This window comes from Larimichthys crocea, chromosome XIII, assembly GCF_000972845.2.
Source record: "Larimichthys crocea isolate SSNF chromosome XIII, L_crocea_2.0, whole genome shotgun sequence".
NCBI classification, from domain to species: Eukaryota; Metazoa; Chordata; class Actinopteri; family Sciaenidae; genus Larimichthys; species Larimichthys crocea.
Genome location: NC_040023.1, coordinates 26,749,397 through 26,761,376, shown reverse-complemented (window position 1 = coordinate 26,761,376; position 11,980 = coordinate 26,749,397). Strand labels below are relative to the sequence as shown.

Sequence of the window (11,980 nt, the reverse complement as noted above, 5' to 3'; positions counted from 1 at the left end):
TCGGGGGGGAGGGGGGGAGGTGTGGGAGGAAGAAGAAGATGTCTTATTCTTCTGAACTTATTTTACATGCTCTGCAGCATGTGATGAACAGTAAAACTTCTTATGGGTAATAAAGTTTGACAGGTTGTTGAACTGGATATCACAGAGGCGGCAGTACTTGCCACTTCCAGAGCCGTTCACGCCTTTGTTGGCTGTGGGTGCCGCCTCCTCGCTTGGAGACTTGGAGGAAGGCGACATGTTCTCATTGGAGTCGGTCTGGTTCTCAGTAGCCCACGTAGGGGAGGGATTGGGAGGTTGGCCGTCTGGCTGGGGCTGGTTCTCCTGCTGCGGTGGAGCTGTGCCTGAACGCTCCTCTGGCTTGTGTCCCCCGTTGACGATGACCATGCCCCGGTTTTTGGGCAAAAGGGGAAGGGACTCCTTGCCAGGATGGGGGCAGCCATTAGCAGCAGGCTGTTGGGCCTGCTCTCTGGTTGCTCCTGTCTCTCCTCCTCCTGCTCCTCCTCCTCCCCCATTAACGCTCTGCTCCTGTTCGCTGGCCTCTCCCTGCATCATTGCTCCCCCAGTCACATAATCGGTTGGCTTTATCCCAAAATACGGCGATATTTGCTCAGGACCTTTCACCTTCTTTATTGCTCCGGGATAAAGGCAGTGGGGCAGAAACATATTCTTGTTCTCATCTTTTGATGGGATGAGTTGGGGCTCAGCAAAAGCTTTTAGTCCCGGCACAGGTCCCAGATGAGGGGGGAACATGCCTCCATTCTGCACCATCACCTTCCCATTGCCATTCTTCTCACATTTGCCTGGACTCTTATCAAAGACGTCATCAGGGTTGCTATTTCCGTCACTCTTCACGTCTGGGAACATGGTCGACTCCAGGCTGCCACTCTCATTGTGTTGTTGCTGCTGTTGTGGCTGTTGTTGTTGCTGCTGAGCGGCAGCAGCGGCGGCAGCGGCTGTTGCGGGGCAAAAGTTCTGTTTGTGTGCCAGGTAGTTCTCCACTTTGTTAAAACTTATCTTGCACACTGCACATTCGTGATAGTCCAACAGTCTTTTAGGGGAGCTACATGTCTTGTCAGGGACTGGCGAACACTTTTTGCTGAGATCAATAGGAGCATCCAGCTCCTGCTGCTCCACTGTATTGCATTTGGGAGCCAGAATAGGTTTGGTGACAGTCAGAGAGGCCTCCAGGTGTTTGGGTACCATACCTGGGAAGATGTCACAGCGGGGGTGGAAGCGGTCTGCTAGGCTCTCCACAGCTTCCTGGGATGTACAAGGGTTCATAGGAGGAACCCCAAGGAAACCTGGCTGACCCATAGGAGGTCTCTGGTGGTCCTGGTCAGGGAGACACATTTCGTACATCTTCCTGCGCTTGCGGGTCCTCATGGTTCTCTGCATGGAGGGTACCTTGTTGGTGGACATGCGTTTCATGGGTGGGTCATGACGGGTCGCACAGTAGTACTGCTTGTGGACCATGTAGGTCTCATGACGGCTGAAGGTGATATTGCAGGCATCGCAGGTTGTCTTGGTTGGGTCATTGTCACTTTCCACCAAACCCGTACTGGGGCTTTTTCCCTCCATCTGCTTGCCATTCAGCCTCTCCTCAGCCCCAGTCGGGGTCGAAACCTTCTTCACTTGTCCTGCTAGATCCTTATCGGGCCCTTTAGCCCCAGCATTGATCATGTCCAACACACTGGAGTTCAGACAGGCAGATTGCATGAGGTGGTTGTCAGCCTCTGTAGGGTGGCAGCCGGCCAACATGCTAACAGAACTGTGACCACTGTTGGGGCTCACCGCCTCAGGGACCTTATCTGAGAGGGCGGAGAAGTCCGGAGACTTTGCCATGTGTTGCCAGCGGCTGTTACAGTAGTGCTTTTTGTGGACCAAGTAGTTGTCCAGGTTGCTGAAGGTGATATTGCATTCGAAACAGGTGGCCCCTTTGGGCATAAGAGGACTGTAGATGACAGGGGGGTAGCTGTTCCCTCCATGGCGCAGCCTCCGGTGAACTAGCTCTGACATTTTAGCCAGAATCTCAGAAGCCTGCGGGACTACAGAAATGTCTTGGGAGAAAGCAAACTGAGACAAGAAGGGGCCCATGGGAAATGTAGGCATGTTATGCTGCACAGGGGAGGAGGCCAGCCGGGGGCTGGAGGGCTCAGACTTGATCCTAGTGTAAGAAAAACTGGCTTTGCTGCCTGGGTGGGCATCTCCCTTCTGAACAGACAGCATGGGTTTCTTCTCAGCCTTGTCAGCCTCTCCGTCTGTGCTGGTCTCCTTGTTGAGGGCCCCTTTGGGACTTCCCAGCAGAGCATCCTTCCTGTTGGCCAGCTCAGCGCGGGCCTGCTGCTGCTGCTGCTGCTGGAGGCTTTCCTCAGGCCCCCTGGGGGAATGCTCGGTGCCGTCGCCTTCCCTGTGAAGTTTGCTGCCGTGCCCATGTAAGTCCTGATGCTGTAAGAGTTCCCTGTGGCTCTGGAAGCTGATATGGCAGTGATTGCATCTGAAGGCCGCCTGTGACAGGTGAGACATGATGTGATGCTGGAATGTAATAAGAGAATCTGCCGTGTAGTTACAGATTGTGCATTTCAAGCTGGTGCCAGGAGGGAGGCTCTCTTCCATTTTGACACCTGTGAAGGAGATAAAAGGGAGAAATGCTCAGAATCTCGCCTCCCACTTCTCCTTTAGAGTTAACTGTAGAAACCATCAAACGCTCATGCATTATGCCAAGCTTATTCCCATCCACTAGATATGTTTTTGCTCAAGGATAAACTGTCAGCTATGCTAGCTGACAGCAGGATATGTATATTTCTGAAAAGAAATGACAGTCATTTTTCCAAACCTGTTTAAAACTCTCCCTCTGTGGCTTTAGGTTTACAAAACAACACACTTGACCACCTTTCTTTGAAAAATTGATTGAAAGTAGGCATCTTTAAGGCTTAGAATATAAATTAAAAATAGTTTTCTGTTTCTGTGCAAACTCTTTGATCCACGCCAACGTCACTCACCACTGTGTGATGTGCTCAAGTGCATTTCCAGGGCCCTGGCTCCAGAGAAGCTCTTGTTACACTGTGGGAATGGGCAGATACTTGGGGTCTGATGGGGACCGGTGTCGTTTTCCTCCACAACTGTCTCTGGCTCCCTCTGTCGCCCGCTGCAATAGTACATCAGATGGGCCTGTAGGTTCCTCTCACTCCGAAACCAGATTCCACATGCCTTGCAGGGAAAGATGTCCTCTGGAGGGTCAAGGAAAGGGACAGAGGGAACATGATATCAGGATACATATATAAAGTACGTACATACTTATGCACAGGTATAAAAATAAAGAGCGTGCACACATGCATGCACATATACTCTTCTTCTACAGTTCTGACTCTCAAAGCTTGTGTTAAAAGGCTTTTCCACCAAATCCTCAGCTGCTGCATATCGCTGTGTTGCTACCACTGGGTTGGTGCCCTTTCTCAAGGGCAAACAAGAACACTGGACCATCTGCTTACAGAAGCCTCCCTGTTGAGCTGAACCCAGATAGCCCTCGCTAAGTAAACAAACACACTATTTGCATGAGGCGTGTATTTTGCAATTAACACGTTAGTTCGAGCCTCAGTGTGTTTATGTGAACCCAAAACTTGAAGGTCGATGGCTCTTATCTCCAGTGCAGAGACTCATCTGGGTTAATCTACGCCCGGCGGAGACGACGCTCCTTGTTAAGCAGGTGACTGAGTGCAGGCTGTGGACTGGTGTGTGTGTGTGTGTGTGTGTGTGTGTATATGTGTGAGACGGAGAGGGAGAAAGAACAAGAGCATGTGTGTGTGATTGTGCGTGTCTAAACAAAAGCACGTCTGGTTCCAGCTCCGTGTACGTGCGCTCGTGTCGGTGACGCAGACACTCACTGTTGACGATGGCAGTGGGCAGGATGGAAGCCATTGCGGCCTGCTGCGGCAGGAGCTGGATGCTGTCCAGCAGCCTGGCTGGGTACATGCCCTCGCTCAGAGACATGTGGTTCACCGCCTGCAGACGCGAGTCAAAGTCCACCGCAAACGCCACCAGCTCCTCGCCCTCCATCATGTTTTTGGTGGTGGTGCACCACAGTTGGCCACCTGGACAAAACAGAGATAGAGGAGACGTTTAAATGCTTGCTGCGAGAGGAGAAAAAGCTTTGCTTTGTGAGTAATTCTAGACTTAAATGTCAGGGCATTATGCAACATTAGAAATGATATTTGTGTGTGCTTCGGATGACATGCGAAACATCTCAAAGACTCAGTATTTCAATGGCGGGTTGTGTAACAGTGTGTAGTTAAAACAGGATGCTGGGTACAGGACATAAGGTGGATTGTTCAAAAGTGTAAAAATGTTTGATTTTTTGCTGCTATCGTGACACAGAAAAGGTGAACAGAATTTTGTTTGCGGTCCTCAGTTTTGAAAAATGACATTTAAAAGCTGTAACATGTCTTTCCAAAATCAGTGCCCACATTACTCTGGATAATCAACAGAAGATGCTGTCAACAGTTTTCATGAGGAGTACTTTTTTTCTGTAGTTCCTATGAAAACTGTTCACAGCGCTTTTTTAATGTTTTAAATGTCACTCTTCAATGCAATGAGCACTACAAATGAAATCCCAGTCACCTCTATTGTTTTGGCATTGAAGCAGAAATCTCAGAGACAGATTTCTAAAAGTATAAGAAAATCTGTTTTTGTAATTTGGGCGAACAAACCCTTGTAAAAGGTAATTTCTTTCTTTTTACTGTCACTCAAATGTCTTTTCAGGCTACTGGTGCTCATATCTACGAAGCAAGGCGAACCTCAGCCGGGGTAAACTGTAGCCTACAGTGCTGTTGTCAGCTAGAACACTGAGGCAGGTCCTCCATATTATTAGATTGTTGTGTTTTGGGATTAAGCATTCCTCTGAAATCTTCTGAACATATTCATTAAGTCAGAGAAAGGGGGTGGGGGCAGGAGGAAGACAGGGGAGGGGGCTAGAGGGAGAGAGTGAAGGTTTTAGCTTAGATAATATTTATCTCGGCACATGACAGGCTTTTCAGCTGCACTTCATTTTCCATTGAAGAGATTAAAGTTTTTAATATGACTATTTACAGAAATCTGGCTGGGGAGATAACAACAAACTATGATACGCTACTGCTAAATGGCAGAATTAGGACATTGTTTCTGAGGAAAGCTGGACAATTAATTAAAGCACGCTGTTGGCTTTCAAAGATGTGCAAACATACCGACGGAGTGTCAGGCTGAGAGGGGACATGTGATTTGAGCCCTGGCTGATGTGGAATAAAAGAGAGTCCTGAGGAGAGGTGTGAAGGCAAGGGGGACGCAGCTAGAAAGCCCCCCACACATGTGGAACACTGATTACTCATGTTTACACAAAACGTATGAATCACCGGGTTTAAAACCGCCCCGTAGACACGATGAAGGTGCTCAAGGAAAGCTCTGTATGAAAACAATCCACTTTTCTATGGATTTATTAGACGTGGAAAACCAGGAGATGGAAACAGAGCCACTGACTCTCCACTACTACGTCATGCATTATGTATAAATCATTGTTAAGTTTCTAGAATGAATTGCCCCATTATTTCAATTCAAAATTGAATATTTTAGATTTCACATCGCTGTTTTGATTAAAACCTTTCTAGCCCTTCCTATCTGCTGGTGAAGTACTGAAAATTAGACCCGCACAAACGTGTCAAAGGAGTGAAATAGTATTAAAATATGCTATCTTTCAGTGTCCCATTTGTGTGCAGACTTCCTCCCTGTGTGTGTGTGTGTGTGTGTGTGCCTGCGTGAGCGCGTGCATGTCAGCGCCACTTTAAAGAGCAGTGCCTATCTATCGGCCAATCTGCTGTGACGAGACACACACTTCAGGCCGCTCCACTTCATCGTTTTGATTCTGTCATACCACACACTGCCTGGAGAGGTCCTTTGAATTTTTATCTCCTAATTAAAATAACAAAACTCCTCTCCACTGTCTGCCCAAGTTACCATCAAGGTAGATACAAACTGCCACTGACAATGGCGGGGAATATATCGCAGTCATAGCCACAAAAGTTTCTCTCCTCTGAATGGATCTTTTAGTTCAGACGCACTCAGCTTACAAAGAGAATTATGAACTAAGCCCCGACGCTCAGATATACATCAGTGTTTTTTTGGATCAATCCAAATCAAAGATACTGTATGCTCTCCTCGGCTGAACGTGAAGTAGATTATGTGGAGTCTGATGAAAATGTTTTACTGCATTTTGACAGTGGAATATGCAATCAGATTGCATCCCTTCAGCCAAGAATACTACAGATCCATCTGTTGTGTGTGAGAATGCTGGAAGTGAGTTTTAGGACTGCATGTCCCAGTTTCAGTGAGCTGCACAAAACACTGAGGCAGCACTTGTTACAGTCACTCAACCAAGACGAGGTAGTAAGATACATTTGCTCTTGCTGCAGGATTACGGTTTAGACTACACTTATATTGTCATCAGAATTAGAAATCATGCTGTTTCACTCAGATTTTTACTGCAATTTGGTGCATAATGCATCTTTATTTTGACTGTTTCCTGTAATGCATCATGACTGTTGCTCTATGAATACCTAAGATAAGTCATTTAGGAACCTAAGACATAAAATATGCAAATGCGTGATTAACTGTGCAGCCTGCACACAAAGAAATACACATGCATACCTACAGTGCATGTATGTACTAACCAATGCATACAAACTGTGCAGAAACATGTCATTTTCATGCACATATGGAGATACAAGGCATAGAATACAGACACCACAGAGGCGTCAGGCGGCCAAAAGAGAAAAACAATGTTCCATGAAGGAGCTCTGTCGAAAGATTCGTCATGGCTCTTTCCCTCCGACAGCCTTTTTCATGACAGGTGATTTAAATCACAGAAACACAGGTGGAGCCACCTACGACAACGGCATGATCCGTATGAATGAGGGAGGGGGTCAAGAGTTAGAGCGAAAAGACCAAAAAGCCTAAGTCGTGAAACTGGGGGAAAAAGGCTGTAAAAAAGTGCAGCTTGTGATTTGCACTTGTTTGCCTGCTAACTGTCTGCAGTGAGCTGCCTTTGTGCAGTGGCCAATGCAGTTGGAATGAAGGCTATTGTCTAAATCCTCCTGCAGAGCACCTGATAAAAGAATAAAGAACTATGACATATTCTAAAAACAATGGAGGAATTAAGGGGAGACAATAGGCCAGCTGCCTCATTAAAACAATCAAAAACGGCATCCTGTACGTAGTCCAGATAATTAAAAACCACTGCTTCCTACAGTCTCTCAATACCATATCCACCAGCTCACTGAGGCCCTGAGACTATGGCTCTGCTGGCTAAATGCCCTCTTCCCTCTCTTCCCTTTGATTAATGCTTTATTTGAACACGCAGTTGAAGATGAACATATGAAGGAATTCATGAAACGAAATTATAATGCAAACCCTTTTCTGCCCTATAAGTACTTATAAACTAATCAAATGTCTCAGGATGAATCGCAGGGACTCAGGGCGTGTGTCCCCTCCCCTTTGCCTAAAGCCCCGAGAGATTTCAAAGTGCAGGCATCACAGGACATTTTTTAATTTTCTCACTTTAAATGACTTTATAAGAAAGCGGATGTGTACAGTATCTGTATATGTATGGGGGAGGCAGAGAGAATAGAGTATGAGATACTTGAGCAGGAATAATTTTTCTTTTTTTTTGCTCCCTGCAAACGGCTACCACCACCATATCTTAATGAAGCCGCAAACAAATCTCTCATGCCTCGTGCAAAAGCTGAGAGACAACAAAGCAGCAGAAATAACAGAAGGGCCCGGATAATTAAACTGGCCTGAAGACAGGTATTCAAATGTTGGTGTGTAAACAGCACAACTCTTTAATAGTTTAGCTGTAAAATGCGTAGTTAAGCACATCAGCACTTGCCTCTCCCATCTGTCCAAACACATTACCGTTGCAGAGGCCATTACAGCACTGGAGTACAGTCCCACTGCACCACAGCCACATATTATGGGAGGGGTTGAATGGGGCTTCTGGGAAAACTAACAGTGGCCCGTTGGCATTACCTGAATGCATCGCGGGGTCGTGTATTATAAAGCGTCATGGTGCACCTTGAGAAATGGGAGAGGTTGCGAACAAGGTCTGTTACATACGCTCGCACAGAAGTCCTTGATGGCCATTTTACATTTATGGATACTTTTATATTTAAAAAAGCAAAACTCTGAAACAAATTAAATGTGTAACTCGTATTTGTCTTTGTCAAGCCTTTTCTCCTTGGTTTGGCTATTCCCTCCCTTAAAGTTCTCGTCTCTGTCTTTTGGCCCTGCACTAACTGCTGGTCTTAATTGTGAAGTGAGGCTAGTGGTGCCTGAAGCCACACAGAGGGTTGTAATTAAAGACCTCTACTCTTCTTGTCTTCAAATCAGCTCCAACTCCTCCTGGTCAAATGGGAACGAGCTCCTCGCACCTACGAATATCAAGTAGCTGCACGTCGTTAACCGCGGCTTCTTTATTTAACAAAGCTTTATCACAGGAGGGGTAAATGACAGCACAGTCACATGAGCAAAACAACTTCCCAGTCAACTTCCGTGGATCTTGTGAAAATATTTATCGCAAACGGTGGATGAATAATATCTGTATCTGCACCTGACAGCAGACGGTGTTACGACAAACACTAAACAAATCCTCCTCATGAATACTGGTAAATATTTGGACTGTTTCTGGATCATCAGAGTTGAACACATTAGGATGACTCATGGCTGTCAACCACGCTGTCACAATCCCTGGCCGGAGCAAGCAAGCAGCAGAAAGGAAAATGCTGAGTTAGACCCGAGCGGGAACATCATTCACAGGGTCAAACAAGCTTACTATTATTGACGGTACACTAAACTAGAATTAGCTGACTCTACTATTATTTCACTAAGGCACTGACACAGATTGACTCTCTCCCTCTCTATCTCTCCTTCACTCTCTTCCACCTCCTCCTTCTCATGATTTGTCTCGGCCACTAGGAGGCACTCTTCTCATGCTCAAGCTGCGAGCCGGTGGGTGTTTTTTGCTGTGATGATGCAGAGACGCCTCAGACATGGCAGAGCAGCTTAGACGCCAGTCTGCCTATACATCCTTGCAGGTAGGTGCAAAAGATCTTACTCTCATGAGAAATGTTTTTTTTTTAATTTTTTTATTTTGGATCAAAAGGCATTCGTCTGACCCGAGTTTGATTTGATCCTTGCCTTGAAATTACGTTGCTTGAGATTAAACGTAGGACGAAAATGTTCTAAAAAGATTTAATGTTTCATATTTTGTCTATTGTTGCTACATTTCTGTTCTTGCAGTAATCAAGCCAGAATACCTTTACCACTTTTTAACACATCAAAAATTTTCAAAATTACAGCAGGAAAAAGAAACACTCCAATTTTCCAGGGAAATAAATACTGTTCAGTAAATATATGTTTGCAGAGCCCTGACTTGCCTTGTCTTGTCTGACACTCCAAACCCCCCAGATTTCCCTCCTTTTGCACTACAGCGTCCAGACTAATTTTAGCATCAAGTGTTTTTGCAGATATAGCCAGTACCGAGAGCTCATGGATGGCCTCGAGCGAATGGCACGCGGGTCAGAATCCACAAATTAAAAAGTCCTCCCAGGGGAGCCTCATACACGCCGCTCTCTCAATAGTATACATTCACAGGCAACAAAGACATAAAAGCAGCACAGCACACCGAACAATGTCATTCAGAACACATTTATGAATTGTTTGAACATCACAAAAACAGTTGGGGGAAGAAAAAAAAAAACCTGATGTGATTCAGCAAATGTTTTACTCAGTAAAAAATTAAATGTTTCACTTTGAAATTGAAAGAGTTTCTCTGGCTGGTCTCTGGAGATTCATGTAGCTTTTTCAATACAGTCACAGAAAGATACTGGCAGGGGCATGTTTGCCTGGTAATAGTGTTGTAATAATTTCAAGAGGTGAAAAAAAAATAGAAATGTGAATAAGCAGCTATTTCGGCTCTATTAGAGTGCAACGAGAGAGCTTCATTATTTCGATTTCATTTTCTTCTTCTACTGAAATTTACCAAACAGAGGAATATTTAACACTCCAAACACCAACCTGTGTTGCTTGTAATTTATTACTATTTAAAGATGCCCCCCTCCCAAAAAAAAAAAAAAAAAATCAAGACCCTAAATACATTTTCCATTTTTTCCAAACAAATTAAAAAAGCATTGAGAACATTTACACTTTCTATACTGCAGGTAACACATGTGAGTTCTGGGCTGTCAGTCTGAGACAATACCATCCACAAATTCCTACAGTACAAAGCTGTTCTCCCTCATTAGCTGCCACACACACAGCCAGCTCCTCCCTGTCCACAGTAAAGTGGAGTAGACTATTAAAGGGAAGCTCTGACTGGCTCCTCTCCTCTCCGCTCCGCTCTGCTTTATTCTTTATTTGGACAGGTTTGTCCCATTGAGCACTCTATTAGCTATCCTTCTCCGCGGGTAGTGCTGCCTGTGTCCTGGTTGTGGCCGGTCGACATGTGTTTACTGCGGCCCCTGCTGCGGCAGCAGGCTGGTTGGGGGCCCGTCCTGACCAAGCCCTGCTAATGGGACCAGAAGACCCCTCCTGACAGGGCGCCGCTGTGTTGAGCACCGCAGCAGACCCTACCCCTCCCTCCCCTCCAGCTGCGGCCTTGTGGCCCATGTCCCCCTACCCATCATGCCTCGGCGGGAGCAGGTGAACGGCGGAGGGCCAATGCCGGTGAGCTCGGTTTTCCTGGGAGAGCAGAGCGCCATCGCCACGCGCCTCAGTGGTTCCTCCAACATGGCTCCGGCCCTACACCACATGGGCTGGCTGGCCAGTCTGTGTGTCTGTGTGTTTTTAAATGTGTGGGTGTATGTGTGTGTGTGTGTGTGTGTGTGTGCGTGTGTATGTGTGTATGTGGGGGTGTATGGTGGATGCCAGCCCTAATGCAAATGCTTGCCGTTTAAAAAATGGGAGCCTCTCTCCTCCTCTGTCTCTCCTCTTTGGAAAGGTCTATTTTGGCCTTCTGGTGCTGGCAGTTATATTTTTCCTCTCCAGAAGGACAGAGAGCCAGGGAGATGCACCTGTCATCCATTTTGAAATTCAACATTATTGATCTGGTCATGAGGAATGGAATTTATGAAGTTGTGTATTTCTCTTCATGAATACTTATTGATTTGTGCCTCAAAACAAGCACTTTTCTTATTCGCAAAGTGTTACTGTGCCTTGTTTACGAGCATGCTAATTTGTTCACAGCACAGCAATACACAGAGAAAACACACACACACACCCACCCACACACACAAACACACATACACCAGTCACCGGTGCAACATCCCAGCATGCCCTCTGTCTCTGCACCCCTGTAATTCTACATATTGCTTAAAGTATGTGCTAATTAAATTTTCTGTCGGTTTGCAAGAGAAATAAATAATCTGCAGCTAAGAGGCCTAATTGCGTTTGTCACATTGTGTCTCGGTGGCTGGGACATCGGGAGCACAGCCGCTGCCCTTGCTCATTGCCATTCTGTCGTCCTGGCAAGCCCCCGCGCTGCCCCAGGTATCACCACGCGGCCATCTGGAGCCGACATCTGTCTCTCTATTGATCACAAGGGTTTAGCACTTGATCAAACAGACTGCGACAGGAAATTGCTCTTTTCCCCACAGAAAAGGCCAATCGCCTGCGTGAGGGTAATAGAGTGGAACTGAGATGCAGCACCAGCGCGGCGGGCAGGCGGGCACGGGCACAGCCAGGCAGGCAGGCAGCGGCACGGCGGTGTCAGCCGCTGTGGAGGTGGCAGGGATGGCACGAGTGCTAAAGTCCACTGCCATGTTACCAAGACCATGTTTCTAACCTTTCTACTAATGCAACAGCAGCACAAAGTCTTTCTGAATTATAATTTACAACCGTGCAAATTTTTGCACTCAGTGAAGAATCTGTGTATGCATGCAGAAGATGAGATCACCACTGATTA

The 11,980-nt window shown here is 46.4% G+C and overlaps 1 protein-coding gene and 1 long non-coding RNA gene across 3 annotated transcripts in view; one reads left to right on the top strand and one right to left on the bottom strand.

The window, feature by feature from the left end:
- Nucleotides 1-6: 6 nt before the first annotated feature.
- Nucleotides 7-11,980, bottom strand: part of zfpm2a (zinc finger protein, FOG family member 2a) — a 114,480-nt gene continuing 102,506 nt past the window's right edge. For both annotated transcript variants that reach the window (XM_019256594.2, XM_019256593.2), the window contains exons 6-8: nucleotides 3,882-4,088; nucleotides 3,000-3,227; nucleotides 7-2,621 (exon numbers count right to left, since the gene is read on the bottom strand). In XM_019256594.2, the coding sequence (XP_019112139.1) occupies nucleotides 58-2,621; nucleotides 3,000-3,227; nucleotides 3,882-4,088 (2,999 nt within the window). In that variant the 3' untranslated portion in view covers nucleotides 7-57. The remainder of the gene's footprint in view (nucleotides 2,622-2,999; nucleotides 3,228-3,881; nucleotides 4,089-11,980) is intronic.
- Nucleotides 6,909-11,980, top strand: LOC113747340 (uncharacterized). Its single transcript, XR_003463583.1, has 2 exons — nucleotides 6,909-9,113; nucleotides 10,443-11,980. It is a non-coding gene; the product is annotated as an uncharacterized LOC113747340 (long non-coding RNA).